The sequence below is a fragment of the Musca domestica genome, unplaced genomic scaffold (genome assembly GCF_030504385.1).
Source record: "Musca domestica strain aabys unplaced genomic scaffold, Musca_domestica.polishedcontigs.V.1.1 12, whole genome shotgun sequence".
In the NCBI taxonomy this organism is placed as follows: domain Eukaryota; kingdom Metazoa; phylum Arthropoda; class Insecta; order Diptera; family Muscidae; genus Musca; species Musca domestica.
Genome location: NW_026712155.1, coordinates 14,504,856 through 14,527,794, shown reverse-complemented (window position 1 = coordinate 14,527,794; position 22,939 = coordinate 14,504,856). Strand labels below are relative to the sequence as shown.

Below are 22,939 nucleotides of genomic sequence, written 5' to 3'. Positions count from 1 at the left end.
TTTTAATTTATAGTTAAATGTTTGCTTATGTGTCTACTTTAAACAACTACTAATACTTTTGTATAAAAAAATTATTTTTAAGTTCTCTCTTCATCACTTTGATTTGACTATAATATATATATTTTTGGGCATAACATAGTTATGTGTTACCGATAATTTTCGTCTTTAAATTTCGTGTGAAGATTTGTAAGCATAAATAAATTCAAAATAAAATAAAAAAATACCCTCACACACAATGAACATCAAAAACAAAATGCTCTTCTTTCAAATTAAAAAAATACAAAAAATTATTGAAAACACACATACACACACACACATTAAACAAGAAAGGAAATGTTAGTTTACATAAAAATTAAGAAAATTTTCTCTAAAAACAAAAATCAACAACAACAACAAACCATTACAAAACAAAAAATAATAAAAAAATCAACAAAAATGCTATTGTAAATTTGAAGCAATTTTTATTATTATTTAAAAATAAATTTAAAAATAAATAAAACAAAAAAATCATAATATATAAACAAACTATGTATTTAATAATGGATGAAGTAAATATATACATATAGTACATATTAAATCTGCTACAGAAAAAAAAAAAACTACCAAATTAAATTCGAAATGGAAAAAACAAAAATAAAAAACACATACAACTCCGTATTAAAAAATGACCGCAGACACATAATAAAAAAATGCAAAAAACCAAAAAAAAAAAATAAAAAATACGAACAAAAAACCCTAATTAGTCTAATATTTGCAATACATTTATCAAATTAAATTTCAATTGATTGATGAAAAACGATATTTAAAATAATATAATATGTCTGTTTTATAGTGTGTATATTTTTTCTGATTTAGTTAAAATTTTTATTTTAAACATCAGTAAGTTTTATTTTAATGTGTGGTAATGAGTTTATTATTTTGCAATGATTATGATTTCAAAAGGCCAGGAAACTTGTAATTTTGATGTTTTAATAATTGTAAAGGATATTTGATTATGGTAAGTATTGAATTAAGCCTGCTTAAATCGCTAACATAAAATTTTTCTAATGTCAGAACATATACACAGTTTTTTTAAGTTATGATACAAACATTGTACAATAAGGAGGTAGAACTGCTTCGTAAAACTACAGAAATACAGCCCTGAGGCTATGCCCGCTTCCTGTCAGACTCATTCAAAATTATATAACAAGTTGTTTTCATTTTTTTTATAATTTTCCTCATTTTTAAATTGAATGAATGGATGCCTGGATTTTCTCTCAAAAATGTGTTCTATTTCAAAAAGGGAATTTTTCTGTAATTTAAATTTTCACATTTGACGGCAAATAAACAACTGCCAGATGATAACAGGTATGACATAAATCTGCAAAAATAAAGAGATATGTAATGTCAACCAAGAAGTCTAATTTAAGAATAAAATTAATACTTTTTGCACTATTGTGATTTGAGTCTCTTTCAAATCAAAATTACATCTTTTGCATGGTAGGAGAATACAGGTAGGTGCATCATTGCTTAGAAACATTGATTTGTCAAAATTTTTAAAATGTTCTGTCAGATGGGCTAACTTTCCGATTAAAAAAAATTAGAATTCCGAAAAGGTTTTGACAGTTCATTGTACCACCAGCTGTGATGACATTTCAAAGCCAACCTATGAATAAAGAAAAATGGCCATCTTCTGTGTTTTGCCTTGAATTCCCTAATTGAACAGGTCTCATGTGAACATGCCATAAAAATATTATTTCGTTATTTCTCTTTACATTTTATCGGGCAGTGTTTCTCTTTACATTTTATCGGGCATTCCTTTTTGCTTCCTTATTTGTTCCGTTGGGGACGTCTTTCATTTGGTTTCCCAAAATGAGGATATAACAGGGATGGAAAATCAAAAATTTCAAAAGGTACTAAAATGGTACTTTTTAAATAAAATGGTACTTTTTTATAATTTTTTTAGAGTTACAAAAAACGTTTACGTTTTATTCAGCAAAACAAAACAAAACAAACATAACAAATTCATTCACCCATGGTACAATGAAGAGAAGGTAGGTCAACTTTGAAAAAATTGCAAGTATAGAGGTCTACCTGTTTGGCTTGTAACGTCAGAAATAGTATCAAAACAATAATAAAATCAAACAACTTGTTGCATTTATTTTGAATAAATAATGAAAACCGCGAAAACTGAATGAAAGGTCAACACTTCTTTCAAAACCAGGTTCTATATCTCTAAAGGATTATTCGCTACAAAAACTCTAGATTTTGTCGATGCATACGATGAAATAACATTTTGAAAACATCCGAATTTGAATATTTTCTGAACGATTTTTTTTGTTATTGACAAGAAAACACATACAAAACAAATAAAGATGACATATTAAGCCAAGAAATTAAAAAAATTGAAATCATATGGTATCATAGCCCTACCTTGATATCATTGTACCATGCATTCACCTATGTATTTAGGTACACATGTATCATGGTAGAAGAATATAGGTAGACGCGTCGACACAGCTGCTGGGACAATGAACTGCCAAACCAATTTGGAATTGAAAATGTTGAATGAAAAATTATTTAAATTTGTAAAAATTGTTGAAAAACGCGAATTATAATAGCCTCCGAATGACGTAGTATAAGAAACATATAAAAATCCACTTATATTTGAAAAAAACATTTAATTTTTTTGACATATCAATGCTCCCAAGCGTTTAATGCAACTCCCTGTATTCTTCTGCCATGATATGTATATACCTTCCAGGAACATAAAATGTGAGATCATTTTTTCTTATATAACATTCTGAATTTTGTAAAGTTATTTTTATGATTAATTTCTTATTTCCTCAAGGAAGTTGTCTGGAATTTTGTAATCAAAACAGCAAGAATTATTCGATTTAAGAAGATCTTTCGACCTTATGAGATTAGAAAGACTTTCTAGCTGTAGACGATTCTTTCTTTAGTCTTAGTGGCATTTTGAATTGAAATATTCGTTCAACATCACTGAAGAATGGGGAATTGATATATACCAAAGGCAAATCATGATATATCTTGCGAACATTAATTCCCCCAATTCGTTTTTAATAACACTAACATTAAGCCAAAAATCACTAATATTACCATCTTTACATTTTTTAAGTTTAGGATAATCAGATAATGCTCTAAATTGGGAGTTAATGTTTTTCAAAATTTTGTTCTTCCTTGGGAAATGTATTGACTCTTTAAATGCCTCAGCCAAAACACATGATTGTCATGGTTTTAACTAAAGATGGCAACATTTAGATTTACAAATTTCATATATCGATACCTTTATCGACCAATGGCACGACCAATGGTGTCGTAAGAATTTGAATGAAGCAATGCGATCTTATTAAACGTCGATTACACTAATTGCATTATAAAGGAGACACCTTATGTGAAAATGGTAGTGAATTTCCCGCGGGAGTACTTAGGTACTTTTTGAAGTGAAATGGTACTAAAAAAGTACCATTGTACTGAATTTTACATCCCTGGGATATAAGCGCGACATTTTACTTTTCAATCACTTTCCAACGAATTCAAATCAATTAATTAATAATTATTCCTAATTATTCTTGCATATATTAACACTCACAGAAATGGAGACACCACGAAAACCTCTAAGAAATCTCCATCTGGAAGTTAACACTCCTCTGCAGGTACCAGCATCTCCGTTAATGAAAACACTTGGCTATGGTACAGGCGTCAATGTGTACTTCTTGGAACGATCACCAAAACCCAGTGGCCAATTGCGTTCTCCATGGGCAATAAAACGTGTTTCCCAACGGACGCGACGAACAAACAGCGAAAACTCGAAAATATTCAATCAACGGATAATAAAAGAAGCCGATATTTTGCGGAAACTAAATCATCCCAACATTGTGGGTTTCCGTGCGATAGCAAAAAAGAAAATGACGAGGTTGACAGTTTGGCATTGGAATGTTGTAGCACATCGTTGGGTTCCATACTCGAAGAACGTTTGGATGCGGAGGAGGGTGCATTGCCCGCCAAGGACATTAAGAAAATGTTGAGAGATATCTCCAGTGCCTTGGATTATTTGCACACAGAAGCCATGTTATTGCATGGCGATCTTAAATCGCACAATATTTTGGTCAAGGGCAGCTTTGAAATATGTAAATTGTGTGATTTTGGTGTAAGTTTGCCTTTGGACAAGGAGGGTAAAATTAATTTCAAAGAAAATCCAGACTTAAGATATGTGGGTACTGAACTGTGGTGTGCCCCAGAAATTATACAGGACGAGGATGTGATCGATAGCAAGGCAGATATATTTAGCTTGGGCCTGATAATCTATGAGACGATTGCTTTGATTCCACCACATTCACAGAAATTGGATGACACGGAAAACGATGAGGATGAGGAAAATGAAAGTAAAGAGGACAATTCACTTGCAGACAGTGATTTGGGCATGGATTCGATGAATGCCTCGGTGGCATATGGAACAAGACCACCTCTGCCACAGGCGTTTGAATTGAGCGAGGACTACAATATGGTAATGGAGTTGTTTTACTTGTGTACGAATCAAGAGCCATCGCACAGACCTTCCGCCAAAATCATTTACAGTTCTTTGACCAATGACTCTTAAACGGCTCTATAGTTTGAGTTGGGTTGCAGTTTTGAAAAATATTTTTTAATATATTAATATATTTAATACAAAAAATGAAAATGTTTTTTTTTTTTCTTGGAGGGCAAGCGGTCTACTAATACAGAATCTTTGAAATATATTTAAAAACACCATGATTATAGTTCTGAACAACCCTGAAAATAATATTATTAAGAGCAGTTCTGAAAAATGTTTTCAAAAACTGCACGATTCCAGACTTAATAGTCCCTGAAGAACATAACCATTCATTTGGTGTCACCTGAAAATGTAAACAATTTAGAATTCTTGCTCCATTAGTTCCTGAATAGTTTACGATTATATCACTGGGGGTCTCTGGAATATATTCTTTCAATATCTATAACTCATATTCCCGAAATGATAAACTTGGATGTCCCGATTATACCTCTATAGTCCCTGAAAAAGAATCTTGACAAAATCGCTTTTATTACCTGGAAAATTTCCCATGATTTTAGATGACAACTATAATGCCCAGAGAAGTACTGAAAAAATCCAAAATTTTAACTTTTAAGAAATGTGTTGAGGTCCACAATAGTTCCTAAAGAATTCTATAAAATAAATCGGTTTTTTTAATTTTTAAAATATTTATTTTATCATATTAATATAACAGCACACACTTAAAGCATACCCTTACTGCGTTTAAAGGCGGCACCAGCCTTGCGATTGTGATTGGCTCTCGACGATTTATTGGCCTCTTTCTTTTGACGATTTCGCAAACATCTTTCTCCTGACCTTGACCCTTCTGCTTGCCAACCACATCGAAGTTTTGTGGCGTTGGAGTGGGTACTCCTTTCTTGTACCATTTAGCTTGGCGCCTGGCCTCGTAGCGGGCTCGAACATCTTCGGGATTTTCACAAAAGTTCATGTTTTTTACGATTTTCTTTTTGACTCGTATCTTCTTCGTCCGATTCATTTTCATCATCTTCCGATTCGTCGGCAACATTTGCCAATACCTGTTTCATATCTTTGGATTTAACCACACGTGTTTCACTCTCGAGCAAAGCTTCATAGCTGTCATCATATTCATCGTTATATTCCTGGTCTTCGGTCTCGTCGTCACCACCGCCCTCCGTTACCAAAGAATATTCTTGATATCTGTGTCTGATGGCAGCCAAATCACGTTTATCATCTAGTAACTGGGCAGCATTTTTGGGGGCATTTGGCATACCCTTACCTTGCTTGATAATACATTGGGGATTATCTTGGGTCATTATATCATATTTATCACCATCGAAGACATTAAAGTGTTTGACACCAGTCTCTTTGTACAGGGCATCCTGTGGATCAGGTGGTATATAGACTTCTGTTTGATCTGCTTCAGCTAGATCGGGTGGCAGATTATTTTCCAAAACAGCAGATATGGCCTCTTCGGCATTGTTATAACGACTGAGGATGCGTCTCACAAACCCAGTACCCAAATGTGGTAGACAATCGAGAACAACTGTTACTTCCAATTCAAGGTCACGGTTTGCTGCTGAGGCTTCCGTGGGATTACTGTTTTCATTTGGCGTATTGTTGGTAGTTTCTACAGGAGTTGGTAGGGTTGGACTGGGACTTTCATTATAGATTTCTTGTTTCAAGTCGTTGTTATTTATGTGATCTACCGCAGCACTGGCACATTCTCTTCGATAGCCATCCACAACGAAATCGGCTTTAAAGCTATCTCTGGATTAAGGACAAATAAAAATATTGAGGATGGGTCAATAACTTTTTATAAAATGACGAATTAAAACATGTAAATTTAGAAAGAGAGAAACTTAAAAATATGATTATATGTCTATCCGTTAACTATCTATTTGCCCTGCTGTCGGTACAGAATAGGCTGAAAAGGTTTTGGATCATATGACCAACTGTCATGCGAAAAATTCTTTCCATTTTTAGTGTCTTATCCAAAGTCGTTATCGATATAACAAGACTCATGAACCAACATATAAATGAAATAGTTAGTAAAACATTCGCTCCAAAATATACTTACAAATCGGGACAGGCTTGTTTGAGAATATCCATATCCATTGACATGGGATAATGACGTTCATAGTCCACAACAAATGTCTGTTCGGATAGGCATTCCGTCATGAGGCCAATAAATTCTTCCGAAGCCAAAAGACCAGCCTCTCTGCAAATAAAAATAAATTATTCTCCCCAAAAACATTTAAAAATATAAAAAACACCTACGGTTTCGCCAAAACGCGTTCGACATGCGAATATGCAATGTTTCGAAATGATTTCAAAAGCTGTATACGGGCATGATTTATCCATAACAGACTTTTTGCCTGCTCATTTATCACATATATGTTCTTATAGAGGAACGGCAGGGTATTGTCGTAGAAATTAGCAATGGCCTGGGGTAATTTTATTTCCAGACATATCTCTTTGGCAACGGGGCATACATCCAGCAAAACACTTAACGTAAAGGCACAATCCAATGCATAGAGAACCACATCATCAAAGGGTGTTTCACAACTCTCATCGGGCAAACCACCACCGGCCCCCTCGAAACCCTCATTTTCCGTTTGGGTATGAATCGAACGGAATGCTACTCGAAAATACGTCAAGGCATGTTGCAAATCCTTTTTATAGTTTGGTTGCAACAATAGGAGTGTGTCGAAAATCTTCTTTAACAGATCGATATTTTCTTGTGTTCCATTTCCCACGGCTACCAATAAATCGAAGAGCATTGGAATGGACACAAGATAATTTTCATAAATCAGCATCTTTAAATCTTCCTTTTTTATCCATGACTCATTTGACTCCTTGGGTGAAAGTACGCGACATATTATGCGTAAAATTAGGTTAAGAATGTACTCATAAAGCTCTTGAACTTCGGTGGCAGGGAGTTCGGTGAAGACGTTTATGTAAAATGGTGTTGCTTTTTGCAGAAACGAGACAATGGCTCCCAAGGCGGACTGTTGATATAACAGATATGACCAGAATCTAAAAGTGCAATAAATTTCAATAAGTCAAGGAGAAATATTTGGAGAAAATGAACGTGGATTTTATTCTTCCATGTCCACTTCATCTAACTAAATTGTTTTTCATGGAATATTCGAATGACTGACTTACTCATGTTGACTTAAGCTCAGCAAGAACTCCATATCAATTTTGAAAGTTTCAGCTTCATGTTTCCACTCATCCAATGCAGCGCCCTCTTTAAAGTGCCCACCAGAGACTACCAGACCGGTATAGTTGGAAAATATGGATCGCGGAGCCCAATACTTATCCTAGAAATTAGGTTCCATTAAATTATGTCCCAGATGTGAAAAAACAATATTTACCAAAGCAGTAATGTTAAGCTTCACACCATCATCGCCCACAACAGAGAATGTCAACTCCTTTAGGGACTTCTTATCGGGATTGGTCTAAAAAGCAAAATATTTTATTAATGATAACAATTGTTTAAAAGCTTTGGAAGATATGGAATACCTTTACAACTTTGTTTTCGTTTGGAGTCATTTTCCAGATTTCCCTGAATCCATCCACATCAGATAACGAAGCGGAACGTTTTTTCTCGCAGCAGTGCTCTAATGTCAAAATTGTTTTCAAGGCAGTTGTATTAGGTAGTCGCACCAGTTTAGGGTTTTTTTTATCTGAAACTTGAGATAACCTTGTTTTCGTAGCTAACTTATCGACAAATTTCATAAATTATAGGAAAATTAAACTTTGCTGTTGTCGATTATTGTTGTTAATTCTATCACACCATGATATACATAAATAGGTTGTAATTAAAAAACTGAAAGTTATAATTAAGAATGAACAATTCTATGTGAACAACTAAAGCTGGAAATACATAAAGCGCTTATCTGGCTGGCTTAAGTCATCGGCTGGCTTCTTCGTAAATGAACAAAAGAGGTTTAGGTTGACTTAGTTCGATTTTGGCCCTAGGCTCCTTTGTTCATTTCCGAAGAAGCCAGCCGATGACTTAAGCCAGCCAAATATGCTCTTTATGTATTTCCAGCCTAATTTTTAATGCACTATTTTAAAATTAGTTTTGAGTGAAATTATATAAAAACGTTTCTTTAAACTTAATTATTTGTACAAATTATGTGGAATAATTGTGTTGTGTTGAAACAAATTTTGGCGATGCCAGTACCTAATGCATCTGCTTTGAGTATTTGTAACACGATCCCTTGTGGATTGCACTGTGATTTAAAAAAAGAAGAAGAATTCTACTACCAAAAATGCATCTCTTTGTTTACATGCACAATTCTCTCAGTGAGAGAACAGTGAACAACACGTGCAAAGGGAAACAGGCAGACATAATTAAAAAAATCATATTTTTATTGGAAAAATTAATAAATAATGGTACAAAACAAGAAAAATATGAATAAAAAGGTAAGTAATGTGACCATGAATATAATTAGCATAAATTACAATGTATTTTTCTGCAGAAGGGTGGAAAAATGCCATTGAAATCGGTAGAGGAAAAGGTAAATAAACTTAAAAAGGCTGAGATTGCTGTGGTCGACGATGAAACGGAAGATGAAGAAATGCAGACACCTGACACCGAGGGCTATGATTCCATGATTGAAAATGGAACCAGTGACGATGATAGCGAAGAGCAGGAAGCAAGTGAGGACGATGGCAGTGGTGATGATGGTTTCTCTGACAAAGAAGAAGAAGAAGAGGAACCTTCAAAAAAATATGAAAAAGCCAACAACAAACGCAAGCAGGAACAGGTAGCAGCGCAACAGCCAGATACTAAAAAGCTTAAGAAAGCTGGCGTTGTGGGTGAAAAAGTTAAACCGCCCACCTTGGAAGAAATTAATAAACTGAAGGAGACACGAAATTTATTCCACTCAAATTTGTTCCGTTTACAAATCAAAGAAATGTTGGAAGAAGTCAAGATAAAGGATAAATACAACAATTACATCAATGGTTTTCTGGAACAATTTAAGACATTTGTAAAAGGCCTTAAGGATATGCCGGAAAAGGAAGATATGAACAAATTGTCGTTTTGAAAAAGAGCTCCATTCAGGTGCCACTTAATTTGCCTGCCCTAAAGGTGGAACAACAAAAATTGTTCCAGTTTCAGTTTTTAAAACCCAAAGTTGAACCCTTCTTTATTGGTGCCTGTAATACCAAAACACTTTTGGGACCTCAATTGCAGGCTGACATTTGTGTTGTAATGCCGCCAGATTGTTGGCAAAAAGAGAACTATTTAAATCTGCAATATGACCAGAAACGAGCATTCTATTTAACTTATCTGACCCAAAAGTTGTTGGAGTCCAAAGTTGTGCCCGATTTGAAAGCAGAAAATTTGAAGTTTGTCTATTACAAAAATAATCCCTTGAAGCCATTGCTGGAAATAACACCCCCCGAATCGGCGGGTAAGAAAATAAGTCAAAAATTGGTCTTTCGAATTTTTGTTGCTGGCGATGAGAGCTCCTTTAAATTGAATCGTTTTGTACCATGGAACAATAATGTACGTTCTAGCCTATATGGCGTTGAGGAGGAGGCGGTGCACACTGCCACGCCAAGCTATAACTCAAATGTTTTGTTTGATCTCACAATGCAAGCAAATCAAAAATTATTACAAGAAACGTTTGAAAATCGAAAGAACTTCCAAGAGGGTTTCCTGCTGCTGAAAGTTTGGCTGAGGCAAAGGCAGTTGGATATGGGCTATAGTGGTTTTAATTGCCATATTATGGCCATGTTTATTGCCTATTTGGTGAAACAAAAGAAATTACACAATAATATGAGCAGTTATCAGGTGGCCCGTAATGTTTGGAATAATTTGGGTAAGCTACCAAGTGAAACCCTCAATTAAAGCCTTTTTTAAATATTATTGTTAATACCTTTCCAGCATTATCGAATTGGAATGAACTGAACAAGGGCATAAGTCTTTGCACTGGAAGCGGAAGTACCCCAAACCAACCCACAATTGAGCAGTTCCATGCCCATTTCAAAGTAGTTTTTGTCGACATCTCAGGATTCTTTAATATTTGCTCTAATTTGTCGGAAGATGTTTACAAACGCATCCAACTGGAAGCAAAGCTGGCCGTAGACATGCTAAATGATATGAAACTAAACAGTTTTCAATATTTGTTTATGATGAAGGTGCCTCTTTACACCCAAATGGACCACATACTCAAGTAATTTAGCCTTTTAAAATTCAGTTTCATTAGAATAACATTTGTTTTTTTTTTTTTTTTTTTGCAGAATTAACAAAGCGGATGCTGTGGAACAGATATTGGAAATGCATGTCTCACCAGCTGATAAATATAACAATGCGGGATACACATATGCCTTGTTGTTAGAGACCATTAGCAAGTAAGTAAAATAATTCCGGAGAGAGTTACCAGCCTTCTAATGACTTCTTCACAATTCTAGACTCTTGAAAAAAGGCCTAAATAGAAGAGTGGATTTCTTAATACCTCTGGAGCAAGCAGTATTACCCTGGAACATTAACGAATCCCCCTCAGAGGCCTTGCAAGAACTCCACTTGGGTCTTATTCTAAATGCCGAAAATGCATATGAAATTCTTGATAAAGGCCCGGAATCCATAGATAAATCTGCCGCCGAATTTCGTGCGTTTTGGGGAGAAAAGGCACAACTGAGACGTTTCCAAGATGGTAGCATTACCGAATCTGTGGTATGGGCTAATGCCAACGATGATTTGGCCAAGAAACGTCTTATTGTACGTTCAATTGTCCTCTATTTGCTGCAACATCATTTCCAATTGGAACAAAAAGATGTTGAATATATTGCCGGGGAATTGGATGCGGTTTATTCGCTGACGAAAGGTTTCAAAATAGACAACTTTAAAAGTAAATACAAAATTCAACAGGAGACCGATGCTGAGGCCTTATCCCTGCATGTCATAAGGGAATTTGATGATTTGGCTCGCAAGTTAAATGGCCTAAAAGATTTGCCCTTGGAAATTGTGTCGATTGCACCCATATCGCCGGTGCTAAGATATTGTGATCCCCGGCCGGTGTTGCCGCAAGCCAGATGTATACAAGAGCAATTTTTTGCCAATAATGTGCAGCATGGCATTATACAGCTTGGTAAGTTTCGGCATGAAATTCCCTTTCTCGATTTGATGAGTTAAATGGGGTTTCTCTATTTCCAGGTCTCAGCGGCAAATGGCCGGGAGAATTGGCCGCTCTGCGTGCTTTGAAAACTGCATTTTACATACAAATTGCATCCTTGCTAAAAGAGCACCACAAGTTACTGTGCAAGGTTACCTATGATGGGGTGTTGGTCTTGAAACAAGGCTATTGTTTCAATTTGGAAATTGCCCATCCCAAAGAGGTGGGTTTGTTGAAGAAAGAGAAGACCGAAAAAGGCATAACAACACATGTAGACTGTCCCGAAAGTATTGCCTTGGAAAAGCGCCATTATATACTACCCAAGGTGGCGGGTGCCTTAAAGGCCCTACATCAATGTCATCCATCGTTTGGTCCCACAGTTATGATTGCCAAACGTTGGCTATATTCACAACTAATCGATGACGGTCAATGGCCCGAGGAGTGCACCGAGCTTCTTGTGGCATCACAATTCCTCAAGACATCATCGAAGTTTATAAGCAATTCACCACAAATGTCCTTTGTAAGATTTTTGCATTTGTTGGCCAACACAGATTGGAAAACGGAAATGTTTTTGATCAATTTCAATAATGCCATGCAGGGTGAGTGCAAAACAAAAAACACAAACCATGGTATTAAACAGGCACAGAAAATTTCTTGATAAAGGGGAGAGGGATGCGGAACTCTAAAAGGAATCTTTCTGTGTTTGAATACCGAACAAAGATTCTTTGAATATATCAAAAATTTGTATTTCCTTTACAGAAACTGAAATTCCCGATTTGGAACAAAAATTCAGCACCGACAGAGACTCGTTTCCCCCCTTGTGTCTGGTGACGGCCTATGATCGTCAACATTATGGTAAAATTTGGACCTCCGAACAATTACCAAATACACATGTTTTGGCTCGTGTTACACTGCTGGCCCGACAATGTTTGGAAATCATCGAATCTACATTATTAACCAGCGCAACATTCATAAAACCTGTACACATTTTTAAAGCTCCCACCGAGGGCTACGATTTGGTGATACAACTAAAGCCAGAAGCTGTATCCAATACCCTAACCTTTGAATTGGGTTCGCCTTTTGTGGACTTTACAAAACCCAATTGGCATATGCCTTTGGCCGATAGTAATTTCATGAGAAATGCTGTGCAAAAATTGAGGGTAAGCTGAAAGGTTAACAATTTTCTTTTATAAAAATTAACTCAATCCTATTTCTGTTTTTAGGAAGCCTATTCAGAATTTGCTGCCTTCTTTTACAATCCCTGTGGTGGCAAGGAAATTGCCATAGTTTGGAAACCCGATGCCTTTGAGTCAAAAGAATTTAAAGTAAATGAAGTCAATGGCTGTTCTTTTGTGGCAACTGGTGATGTGAAAAGGGTTCAGGCCAAAAAGGAAATTCTAATAGAAGATTTCAAATTCATATTAAAAGATTACTATCTAAGGATTGGTAGCGTTGATAGTGTTCGAAAAGCATCTTTCAGCAAATCTACAGAATTTTACAATGCACTGAGAAAAGAAAAACTAAGATATTTTGCCGTCAAAGAGCAGGAAGAGAAAACAGCGGCCGCCAACAAAAAGAACACAACAAAAATGCAACCGAAAAAATCCAAAACTTCTTTAAATTCCATAGCAACAACCTCAAAACAAATTAACAAAAAACAAAAGCAAAAACCTAAAAAAGCAAAGAAAAATTAGAAAATTCGTGTGAATAAGTTATTTTCCTTTATTTCTTTTTGTTAAAGTCTTGATGTGTTTTTTTTTTTGTAAATAGAGAAATGGATTTTACAATTACATTTGTATGTTCTTAAGAAAAGTACGAAGATATAAGCTTCTTTTGTTTCCTTTGTTCCCTGGCATCTTGACAGGTTGTGGTGGTTATTGATTCATGCGTTTGAGTGGCACAGGAAAATGAGACTTTTTTCGGGCATTTTGGGGTGGTTTGTTTTTCAAGACATGCCATTAAGTCCGTGGTAGATGTGCCTTTGGAATATGTAAAAGGGAACTGGAATAGAGTGAAAAATTACACTATGCTACAAAATTCATTTTTTTTTCAATATTTACGGGGCAAATCCAGCAGATTATGAAAGTAGAGTTGAAAAAAGAAAACACAGACAAAACAAGATTTTCTATTTAAAACAAGTACAAAAGCTGTATTTACCCTCCACCACTTGGAACGAAGTTGGCAATTTTCAAAAAAAAAAAAAAAAAAACTCCTAAAAATACCGAATGTTGCCGTTATTTTAGGGTCTATATGACGACGTGGACTTGCATAGAAAACTTTTGTCAGAAGCCATTACTTTACAATTTTCTGTCATAGGCTACAGGATCCATTACGAACTTCAAATACCAAATTTTAAACAATCCGGTGAATAATATCGCTAAAATCATCAAATTATCGAATATCGGGAGGTGCCGTTATATGGGGTTTTAAAAAAGTCGTGGACCCGCACAGAGATTTTTCTGTCATAGGCTGTAGAATCCATTACGAACTTCAAATACCAAATTTGAAACATTTCCGGTAAACAATGCCGCTTAAATTATAAAAATATCGAATATCGGGAGGTACTGTTATATGAGGGATATACGAAGAAGTGGCCATGCACAGGCAAATTTCTGTCATAGGCTGTAATATCCATTACGAACTCCAAATACCAAATTTGAAACAATTCCGGTGAATAATGCCGCTAAAATGATTAAAATATCGAGGTACTTTTATATGAGGGCTATACGAAGACGTGGACCTGCAAAGACAATTTTCTGTCATAGGCTGTAGTTTCCATTACAAACTTCAAATAATAAATGTAAAACATTTCCGGTGAAAAATGTCGCTTCAATCACCAAAATACCGAAAATAGGGAGGTATCATTATATGGGGGCCATACCAAAACGTGGACCTACACGGCCCATTTTTGATACCAAAAGTCCTGCAGACATAATATACATTGGAGTAAAATTTTTTATCAACCTACTTCATTTCGTTCGAAAGCTTGAGTGATTTCCACAGACGGACGGACACCGCAATATCGACATAGAATTTTAAGCTGTGGGATCTAAAATGTATATTTCGAGGTGTTACAAAGGGAAACTTAATATACTCTTCATACTATGGTGGAGGCATGGTTCAATTGTGTCATGGGTGGAGGGTATAAAAATGTATGCTGGTACATATTAGGTACACACACTTCTTTTGTTTAGAGAATCACAATTAAATTTGATCCAGAATAATTTTAATTCTGATACTTTCTCCAAAAAATGAAGCGTTGGACGTCATCATTCTAAAATGAGTCTTTGTTGGAGATTTTTGCACAAACTCACACAAAGTACGGACCTAACCTTAAAATGTATTTTTAAGTTTTGACGTTTTAACGTATTCTAGGACTGATAGTAGAATTTTATGACGAATCATTTTGTGGAATATTTTGTCTTGCTACGATCCCATTTAAGGGGAGTCTTTAACCATATTTTAAGAAAAGGAGCAAAAAGTCCCATTTGTTGACTCGCTTGAGGGTTAAAATATTCTAGCAAAATATTCCTCGTATTTTTATCTGTAATACTGCCAAAGACACTATATACCCAAAATTCAGGGATTCCGAGAAGTCTTAATCCGAAAACCTGCCCAAAGTGTGCAAGAGAGGTTACCTCTATTTTGGTAACATTTCAATGTAAACTTTCAAAACACCCATACGCGTGTCTTCTTTTTTAGCACTACTTTCATAATCTTCTGATCTCTCCTCATAATAATTTTTTTGTGTTGCACAGTGTTATCTTTCAAAAATTATAGACTTTAGCTATGAAAAAATATACCTACAGGCATTTGCTTTGTATTACTGCATCTATCCCATTTCAATTGTTCTTCAATGGAATATTTTGCACCACACGGAGAGGTATCCATAGGTTGAGGATAAACATCGTTCGATTTATTTGTTACACAAATTATATTTGCCGCTCCACTTTTCAACACCTGCAGCAGATATTCCACCGACTGGGGATCAATGGGATAAACATTGCCATTTTGTTGTAATTTTTGAAAACTTATCAAACGAACATCTTCAATTTTTCGCATATCCTGTTGTGTGGCAATGTAATATTCATTGTCAACAACAAAGTGAACTGAAATGAGGGGTGGAGACGAATTAACTTGAAAAGAATAAATTATCTTTCGGCTTACCATAGGTGGGAGCCAAGGATTCTTCAGAAATCTGTACAATTTTCTTGGTAGAGGGAGGAGGATACATATTTTTTTGGGGAATTTTTTCCAAGAGAGAAAGGATTTTTTTAGAAATAACCAAAATTTTTATTTTGAATTTTAAATTTTTAATGACATAATTTTCTTAATAAACAACAAAGCCGCAATGAAAATGTTGAACAAAGAAACTCAAATATGTATCTAAGTTACTGTTCACACGTCCTGCAAAGTTTCAGTTTTGTGGGAATAGATTAATGGTATGTTTCCCTATGACGATACGAAAAATCCACAAGTTTGAGTAGCGACAACGTAGGAATAGTAAAAGCCCTTAAGTATCCATTCGCTTTCAAAAACTTATATTTATTTTCCAAAGACTTATAAGAATTCCTTTCCAATTTTAAGTAGAACTAGGTCCTTATGCCAGGTACTTCCAATTTAATACCCAACGTTTCTTCCTTTACTGGTGTTGCTGTTGTCGCTGAACCATCAGCATCTTTTAAGCCAAAATCTGGATAAAGTTTAGCCACCTGACCCAACGGTGTACACAAACGTCCCGAAAAGTCAGTACGTTTACTGCACTGTGAACGTTCAGCACTTGACACAATATCAAACAGGGATCTTTGGCCCACATTGCTGAAATTTCGCTTAGTTGCCTTTGATATATGACCAGTGCCCGAACTGCTGGTGTCCATGGAATGCGGTGGTGACAATGGGGAATCGGTTGTGGCTCTTATTATGGTCTTACCACTGGGATCACCTACGAAAATACACATGAACATATAATGTTGTAAATTTTCAACTGCAATAACTTACTTGTGGCATCCAATTCTGATTTAACGGTTGCATCACCACAGGCTGCCCTTACATTTTGTATATTCTCCAGTATTTTTTTATGATACGGTGTGGAGGCACAACTTTTTATGATTACCTCCAATTCAGCACAAAATAATTTATATTGATCCACCTTCTTGTGGCCTTTTATTCTGAAAAATTTAAAAATCGAATAAGGAAGCTTCTTTGGAATAACAAAATCTAAATTTACCTGTTGGCATTCAAATTTGAAAATGGCAATAACTCCCTTCTGGTCGAGGCCGTATAGAGATCATATATATTTTGTTGACATTGTATTTCGTCCGTTTTGTCCATATCTTCTTTGGCGATTTTCCTTAGAAAATTTGGCAACCAGGCTAGGGAACGTTGTAGATTGAAAACAATTGTCGTCGATAGGGTAAGAGGAAAGTATAACGATCTGTTGTACAAACGTTCCCGGGCAATGTGCAAATTGTCTTCTGGTTTGACTTTGGATTTTAATGGCACCAAACGGTGGGCTTTAATGAAGGCGGCAAAATCGGCTATGCGATAATCTGTTATACGGCCACCAGGACCCTCTGATATAGATGGCGGATCCTCCAGACAGGAACGGGTAATTTGCAGAGCATGTATGAAAATTTCTCCTCCGCGGGCCGACAACAAATGACTGGTGGTTTTACCGCCAGTTTTCCTGTAAAACAAAATAAACTCCTTTATTTATCTCACAGAATGCATCTTTTAAACAAAATTCCTTACCTTGGCATTTCCAGCAGCACAGAACGACCATTTAACAGGAAATTGATGAGACAAGATGAGGGCCTACTTGTCACATCAACGGGAGTAACACGATGTTGGGCCAAACACGGAGGACAAGCTGACATATCAGAGGCTCCACAACCGCGCGGTGTACACCATTTCAGTGTCACCGTTTCATATTCAGCCCCCTCTTTTATGCTAGTGGGTAGCAGAGCTTCATTGCCACATATTGCGGTGTGGGCATTGCGAGCATGTAGAATTTCCACATCATAATTTGCGCTGGAATTGGCGTTTTGTTCCTCCTGAAAAGACCATTTTTAAAAACCATATAACCATAATGCAGCACACATACCTTCATGGGTATCCCCGTCACCGTTGTACTGGCCAAATCATAATGACTCATTATCAAATGTGTCAACTTATTGGAAATCTCGGGAGCACTTGTTGTGTGAATTTCTGTCGACAAACATGGCGATAGATCTTTTTTCGCCCTGTTCGTTACCAATGTTTCCTTATTCATCGGCACCATATTGATTATGACCAAATGACAATGATCAATAGGTAAGATTTTCTTCTGTGCCATAGCCACAGTGTTCTGCTGCAGCAGGACATTGTGGAAAATATCTTCCAAGCTTTTCATACTCGGATTGTCCCGGGCCGATGTAATGCAAATAACCCTGCCTTTGTTGGGAATTTTCTCCAAACCTGTTGCTCCGGCCTCTTGATTCTGCATCAAAATCAATTGCTGTTCAGTTGGTTCAGCCAGCGCTTCTATGGCTGCCCTCAGACCATGTATTACAGAATAATCCGATGATTGGGGTGCATTCCATTGTGGCACACCCACCAGGGCCATGGCATTCAGCACATGCGACATATTTTGTGTGGCAAATTTCCATGTATTCACTATGTGTGCGGCCGTATCACTGACAATGAAACGTATCAACTTGCCGCGTGGAAAGAGATCCCAAACAATGCGACAATATTCAATGGAGGACTCCACCGAGGATGTCCATAAACTTTTACTAAATTGTAGATTTTGTTGTGATGATGCCGGTAGCGGCGGATCGGATGGATTATTTGACTTTCCCTTTAGAAAGTCCAGCGGCACATAATCTTCACTGGATATACTGAAATACTGGGTATGATCCAATACGAAAATGGTCTTTTGGTTTATATCGTACATCTTTGGGCTTATAAATTAAATTCTTCCAAGATTCCCCCACTAACAAACAACTAAAGGCATTTAGGCGTGTTAAAAATTACCGTAGTTTCGATCAAATTGAAAGCCTTGCTTCTTCTTGTCTCTGATGTTCCAGTTATTTCAAAGGTTTCGTTTACCCTAAAAACACATAGAAATCAAAATAAATTCTATGAATCTTATGAAATGAAATACTTTTCATCAATATTCAAATATTTTACCCTTGTTTGGACGTGCTTTGCTCGCATTGAAACGCGTTCCGCTTTTAGCATGCCTCACACAAAACTTCAGAGTCAGACCGAAAACAGAATAAACGTGTGGGCATTGGTATAGTGTGTACTCCACTTAGTTTTCGATTGGTGCTGTCGCCGGTAATGCTGGCACCGTTTGACTTTGTTCTTTAGTAGTCAGCTGTTCTTATGTTGTCGGCCGTTTTGTTTTGATTCCATTTGTGTTGTCGGCCTTTCCCTTTTGATTCTCATCTTTATTGAGATTTTCTTTCTGTGCTGTCTTTCTTTTCAGTGTTGCCAAAGTTCGAAGATTTTAAAAAAGGACTTATGTAGTCTAGTGAAACGTCAAAACTCTGCAAAAATGTAATTAATAATAAAAATAATGAATAAATCAAAGCTATTGCCTAAAATTTGTAAACATATTGCCACGGCCAAACTGCAGCTGTTTTTCAATAAGTTCATGTAACAAGATACATTTTACGAAGTAAATTTTTGCAAACTCTCCGTAAATCAACTATCAAAATTTGCTACACACGGAAATACACATGGAAAATAAAAGTGACAGCACATATGTAAAACCCTTATTGTGTGATAGCGGCTTTAGTTCATTGGCTCGCTTTTTCGACTAACTTAGTTCAATATTTTTATATTTGTTCAGCTATAATTTATACTTTTTCATCTTACGCTTCTTTGTTCTATTACAAAGAATCCAGCGGATGATTGAAGCCAGTAAAAATATCTTTTCTGGGAAACATACATACTTGTTGTCGTATTTGTACGCTTCTGTTTAAGGTGTAACAAATGCGACTCTTTGTGTCATGGCAACACTAAAATCTACTTGATTCACCAGATTCAGAACTATGAGTACTAAAAGTCGATTATTCGATTAATCGGCAGTCGACTTACATATCCCTAGAATTACGTCTGCTGTCACTCCATTATCACGTTTTTGCAGAAGAGATTTTTGTCGAAAATTCAACGATTTTTTCTATTAAAAACTAAACTTTAAACTCAAATTACGCTATGTCTTGGTTATTGGGAAGAAACAGGCCCCAGCAGCCCCAAGATGTGCCACCCAGTGATGGTGGAAATCCTGATGGAGCAACTGCCGGCGAACGTTCTGGGGATGCCCAATTGTCGAAGGCCGAACGTAAGGCCATGGAAGCTTATCGTTTCGATTCATCTGCCCTGGAGAGAGCTGCAGAGGCAGCCAAAACATTGGAAAGGTCAAGTAAGTTATTTCATCATCCAATCTTAATTGGTGTAATAATCAATTTAATCTTTGGAAGGGGTGGGGGTTGTATGTATGGAGTTCACACACAATTGCATAATCATTTGTGTGTGTACATGTGTATTCTTTTTGATTTGGGTAGCAATAGGAAGTGTTGAAAAGCTAATGAAATGTTTTATTTAAAGGACATGCCCGTGAAGCTTTGGAACTGTCCAAACTGCAGGAGGTTACCCGTCAACAGGAATATCAACAAAAGGTCAAAGAGTATGAGGCCCATATTGAACAGGCCAAGGTGGAGCAAAGGCGCATTGACCATGAGGAGAGACGGAAGACATTGATTGTAAGTAGCTACATTTCATATTAAAGGATACAAATTGAAATATTAATATTCGATCCCCTATAGGAAGAGACAAAGCAACAACAACAACGTGCCCAATATCAAGATCAGCTGGCCCGTAAACGTTATGAAGATCAATTGGCCCAGCAACAGCGTGTCCAGGAAGAAAACTTGAGAAAGTAAGTCAATCGGAAATTAGATTGGAAATGTTTACATAACTCACTTACTTATCTTATTTTCCTCTAACAGACAAGAAGAAAGTGTGGCCCGCCAGGAAGCTATGCGCCGCCAAACCATTGAACATGAAATTGAAATGAAGGAAAAGAATCGCTTAAAACTGTTGGAACATGAAATGCGTGTCAAAGCCAAGGTTGATCGGGAAAATCGTGATATCAATTTGGAACAGATTCGTTTGAAGGCTCAGGAACAACGTACAACTATCTTGGAGGGTATCAAGTGTGTATTTCAAAGATTTATTTAAGCTACAAAATAGTTAATTACTGTCTTTTCTAGAACTGCCGGCACAGTTATTGGTACTGGTGTCGAGGCCATGCTTACAGATTGGGATAAAGTTTTGACGGCAGCCGGAGGTTTGTCATTGTTGGCTTTGGGTGTCTACGCCGCCAAGGGTGCCACTGGTGTAACATCACGTTACATTGAATCTCGCATAGGCAAACCAACATTGGTGGGAGAAACCTCACGTTTTGCAATTTTGGACGCTGTTCAACATCCCATCAAATATGTCAAGAAATTGAAATCGAAACCGGCTGATGCATTGCAAGGTGTTGTCCTTAATCCCAAACTGGAGGAACGTTTAAGAGACGTGGCTATTGCCACCAAAAATACTCGCATTAATCGTGGCATGTACAGAAATATCCTTATGCACGGTCCACCCGGTACTGGTAAGACTATGTTTGCCAAAAAACTTGCCGAACATTCGGGTATGGATTATGCCATTATGACTGGTGGTGATGTTGCCCCAATGGGCAAGGAAGCCGTCACTGCTATCCACAAAGTGTTCGATTGGTCCCAGACCAGTCGTCGTGGCTTGCTGTTGTTTGTTGACGAAGCTGATGCCTTCTTGCGTAAACGTTCCTCGGAGCACATTTCAGAAGATTTGAGAGCAGCTCTTAATGCATTCTTGTACCGTACATCTGAACAAAATTCCAAGTTCATGTTGGTATTGGCTTCAAATACACCCGAACAATTTGATTATGCCATCAACGATCGTTTGGATGAAATGGTTGAATTCACCCTACCCGGTTTGGAAGAACGTGAACGTCTCCTACGCTTGTATTTCGATAAATATGTGTTGCAACCAGCAGCCGAAGGAGCCAAGTGAGTTTCCTTTTGATTTACAAACGTTGATTAAGAAAGAACTAACGATTTCCCCCCTTTCCAGGCGTTTCAAATTGGAGCAATTCGATTATGGTGCAGCCTGTTCGAAAATGGCTAAAATGTGCGAGGGCATGTCTGGTCGTGAAATTTCCAAATTGGGTGTCTCCTGGCAAGCAGCCGTTTATGCCTCCGAAGATGGTGTATTGACGGAAAAAATGGTCTTGGATAGAGCAGAAGCTGCTGCCCAACAACACAAACAGAAGATGGCCTGGTTGTCGGAACAAGAACGTTTAGATCACAAATCTATTACAGGTGGTAAATCGAATTAGATTTTAGTTGCGATCTTCATTTACTATTTAGTTAGTAATATCACTAACCTTACAACCAACCTACAGTTTAACTTTAATGCTAATTAAGTTTTAAGTTTAGAAAAAAAAACACACTAAACAACACTGAGATAAAAGCAGAGCTTTCCTGATGTCTGTAAATTGAAGCGAAAAAAAGAAGTACAAAACTGCAAAGCTTAATAACTGCCATATCCCATACAGCCACTCAAATAGACAGAAAACCAATTTGTACAGGGACGTAATTTAAGATTTTTATTACCGTTTAAATTACGTCTCCTTTAAATGGGATTTGAAATAACACAGGGACTTCTTTTTGTTTTGTAAATACTTATTCTTAAGGTTTATATTTGTTGTTTAAGAATATCATATTTGTACGTATGCCTCCCACATTGAAAACAAGACACGTCGTGTAAATCAGAAAGGCTTTGTTATCTGTAGAAGAAAATGAAAATGACCCGTTGTTGACTGCTGAATTACGCATTTTTGCCAAAGAAAAACAAATCGAACATTGCATTTTTGGGAAATTTATATTAAACTTCTCGCATTTGTTCGTTGAAATATTTGGTGCGAAAACAATTTTACTAGCAGTAATCTTTTTTGTTTCCTCTTTTTTATATTTTAAATTTTATTTACGATATCACATTTTGTTAAATGTGTTAAACCACTATTATAAACGGAAAAAAATAGAAAATGTTCTAAATAATTTTAAAAAAGTGGTGTTTTAATGGTGAAGTGGGGGGGTCTTAAAACGAATGAACAAAATGGAAGTAAAAATGTTCAATATCAATTGAAAATGATGTATTAAAAAATTACTAAAATTAAAATTGATAGAGAGCTAAC

At 36.3% G+C, this 22,939-nt stretch overlaps 6 protein-coding genes across 8 annotated transcripts; 3 read left to right on the top strand and 3 right to left on the bottom strand.

Moving 5' to 3' along the window:
- The first annotated feature begins 3,498 nt into the window (after nucleotides 1–3,498).
- On the top strand, nucleotides 3,499–4,624 carry LOC131807209 (lymphokine-activated killer T-cell-originated protein kinase-like). The gene is given in 2 exon segments (XM_059132292.1): nucleotides 3,499–3,902; nucleotides 3,905–4,624. Coding segments are annotated over 2 exon segments (1,002 nt in total). The 5' UTR covers nucleotides 3,499–3,596; the 3' UTR covers nucleotides 4,601–4,624.
- Nucleotides 4,625–5,193: 569 nt separating this feature from the next.
- LOC131800673 (activating signal cointegrator 1 complex subunit 2-like) lies at nucleotides 5,194–8,219 on the bottom strand. Its single transcript, XM_059118280.1, is given in 8 exon segments — nucleotides 5,194–5,348; nucleotides 5,351–5,504; nucleotides 5,506–6,301; nucleotides 6,612–6,752; nucleotides 6,812–7,570; nucleotides 7,700–7,857; nucleotides 7,912–7,995; nucleotides 8,060–8,219. Coding segments are annotated over 8 exon segments (2,217 nt in total). The 5' UTR covers nucleotides 8,090–8,219; the 3' UTR covers nucleotides 5,194–5,253.
- Nucleotides 8,220–8,830: 611 nt separating this feature from the next.
- On the top strand, nucleotides 8,831–13,493 carry LOC131800672 (nucleolar protein 6-like). The gene is given in 9 exon segments (XM_059118278.1): nucleotides 8,831–8,968; nucleotides 9,025–9,582; nucleotides 9,585–10,374; nucleotides 10,440–10,728; nucleotides 10,796–10,906; nucleotides 10,967–11,643; nucleotides 11,709–12,266; nucleotides 12,427–12,827; nucleotides 12,891–13,493. Coding segments are annotated over 9 exon segments (3,888 nt in total). The 5' UTR covers nucleotides 8,831–8,935; the 3' UTR covers nucleotides 13,362–13,493.
- On the bottom strand, nucleotides 13,471–16,058 carry LOC101899938 (uncharacterized). Of its 2 annotated transcripts, none has more exons than XM_005189321.3 (3): nucleotides 15,835–16,058; nucleotides 15,475–15,776; nucleotides 13,471–13,668 (listed from the first exon to the last, which is right to left on the bottom strand). In XM_005189321.3, exons 1-3 carry the CDS (start codon nucleotides 15,899–15,901, stop codon nucleotides 13,471–13,473), a joined length of 567 nt encoding a protein of 188 aa, XP_005189378.2. In that variant the 5' UTR covers nucleotides 15,902–16,058. The 2 variants fall into 2 exon arrangements, with proteins under 2 accessions (XP_005189378.2, XP_019894428.1); XM_020038869.2 differs by having other exon boundaries at nucleotides 13,523–13,646.
- A 133-nt stretch (nucleotides 16,059–16,191) lies between these two features.
- LOC101899763 (protein asunder) lies at nucleotides 16,192–18,982 on the bottom strand. Of its 2 annotated transcripts, none has more exons than XM_059118279.1 (6): nucleotides 18,838–18,982; nucleotides 17,771–18,786; nucleotides 17,419–17,720; nucleotides 16,895–17,353; nucleotides 16,666–16,835; nucleotides 16,192–16,609 (listed from the first exon to the last, which is right to left on the bottom strand). In XM_059118279.1, exons 2-6 carry the CDS (start codon nucleotides 18,599–18,601, stop codon nucleotides 16,260–16,262), a joined length of 2,112 nt encoding a protein of 703 aa, XP_058974262.1. In that variant the 5' UTR covers nucleotides 18,602–18,786; nucleotides 18,838–18,982; the 3' UTR covers nucleotides 16,192–16,259. The 2 variants fall into 2 exon arrangements, with proteins under 2 accessions (XP_058974262.1, XP_005189377.1); XM_005189320.3 differs by having other exon boundaries at nucleotides 17,771–18,757; nucleotides 18,838–18,980.
- Nucleotides 18,983–19,788: 806 nt separating this feature from the next.
- LOC101898565 (ATPase family AAA domain-containing protein 3A homolog) lies at nucleotides 19,789–22,715 on the top strand. The gene is made up of 6 exons (XM_005189313.4): nucleotides 19,789–20,077; nucleotides 20,263–20,417; nucleotides 20,481–20,593; nucleotides 20,664–20,870; nucleotides 20,928–21,752; nucleotides 21,817–22,715. Exons 1-6 carry the CDS (start codon nucleotides 19,870–19,872, stop codon nucleotides 22,079–22,081), a joined length of 1,773 nt encoding a protein of 590 aa, XP_005189370.1. The 5' UTR covers nucleotides 19,789–19,869; the 3' UTR covers nucleotides 22,082–22,715.
- The last annotated feature ends 224 nt before the right edge of the window (nucleotides 22,716–22,939 follow it).

Coding starts and splice junctions, on each gene's coding strand:
- LOC101899938 (XM_005189321.3), bottom strand. CDS start 15,901: ATGTATCCTCCTCCCTCTACCAAGAAAATTGTACAGATTTCTGAAGAA. Junction 15,777..15,834: donor ATCCTTGGCTCCCACCTATG/GTAAGCCGAAAG, acceptor CCCTCATTTCAG/TTCACTTTGTTGTTGACAAT. Junction 13,669..15,474: donor GTAATACAAAGCAAATGCCT/GTAGGTATATTT, acceptor ACTCTATTCCAG/TTCCCTTTTACATATTCCAA.
- LOC101899763 (XM_059118279.1), bottom strand. CDS start 18,601: ATGTACGATATAAACCAAAAGACCATTTTCGTATTGGATCATACCCAG. Junction 17,721..17,770: donor TGACGGGGATACCCATGAAG/GTATGTGTGCTG, acceptor TGGTCTTTTCAG/GAGGAACAAAACGCCAATTC. Junction 17,354..17,418: donor GTGCTGCTGGAAATGCCAAG/GTAAGGAATTTT, acceptor TTTGTTTTACAG/GAAAACTGGCGGTAAAACCA.
- LOC101898565 (XM_005189313.4), top strand. CDS start 19,870: ATGTCTTGGTTATTGGGAAGAAACAGGCCCCAGCAGCCCCAAGATGTG. Junction 20,418..20,480: donor AGAGACGGAAGACATTGATT/GTAAGTAGCTAC, acceptor GATCCCCTATAG/GAAGAGACAAAGCAACAACA. Junction 20,594..20,663: donor CAGGAAGAAAACTTGAGAAA/GTAAGTCAATCG, acceptor TTCCTCTAACAG/ACAAGAAGAAAGTGTGGCCC.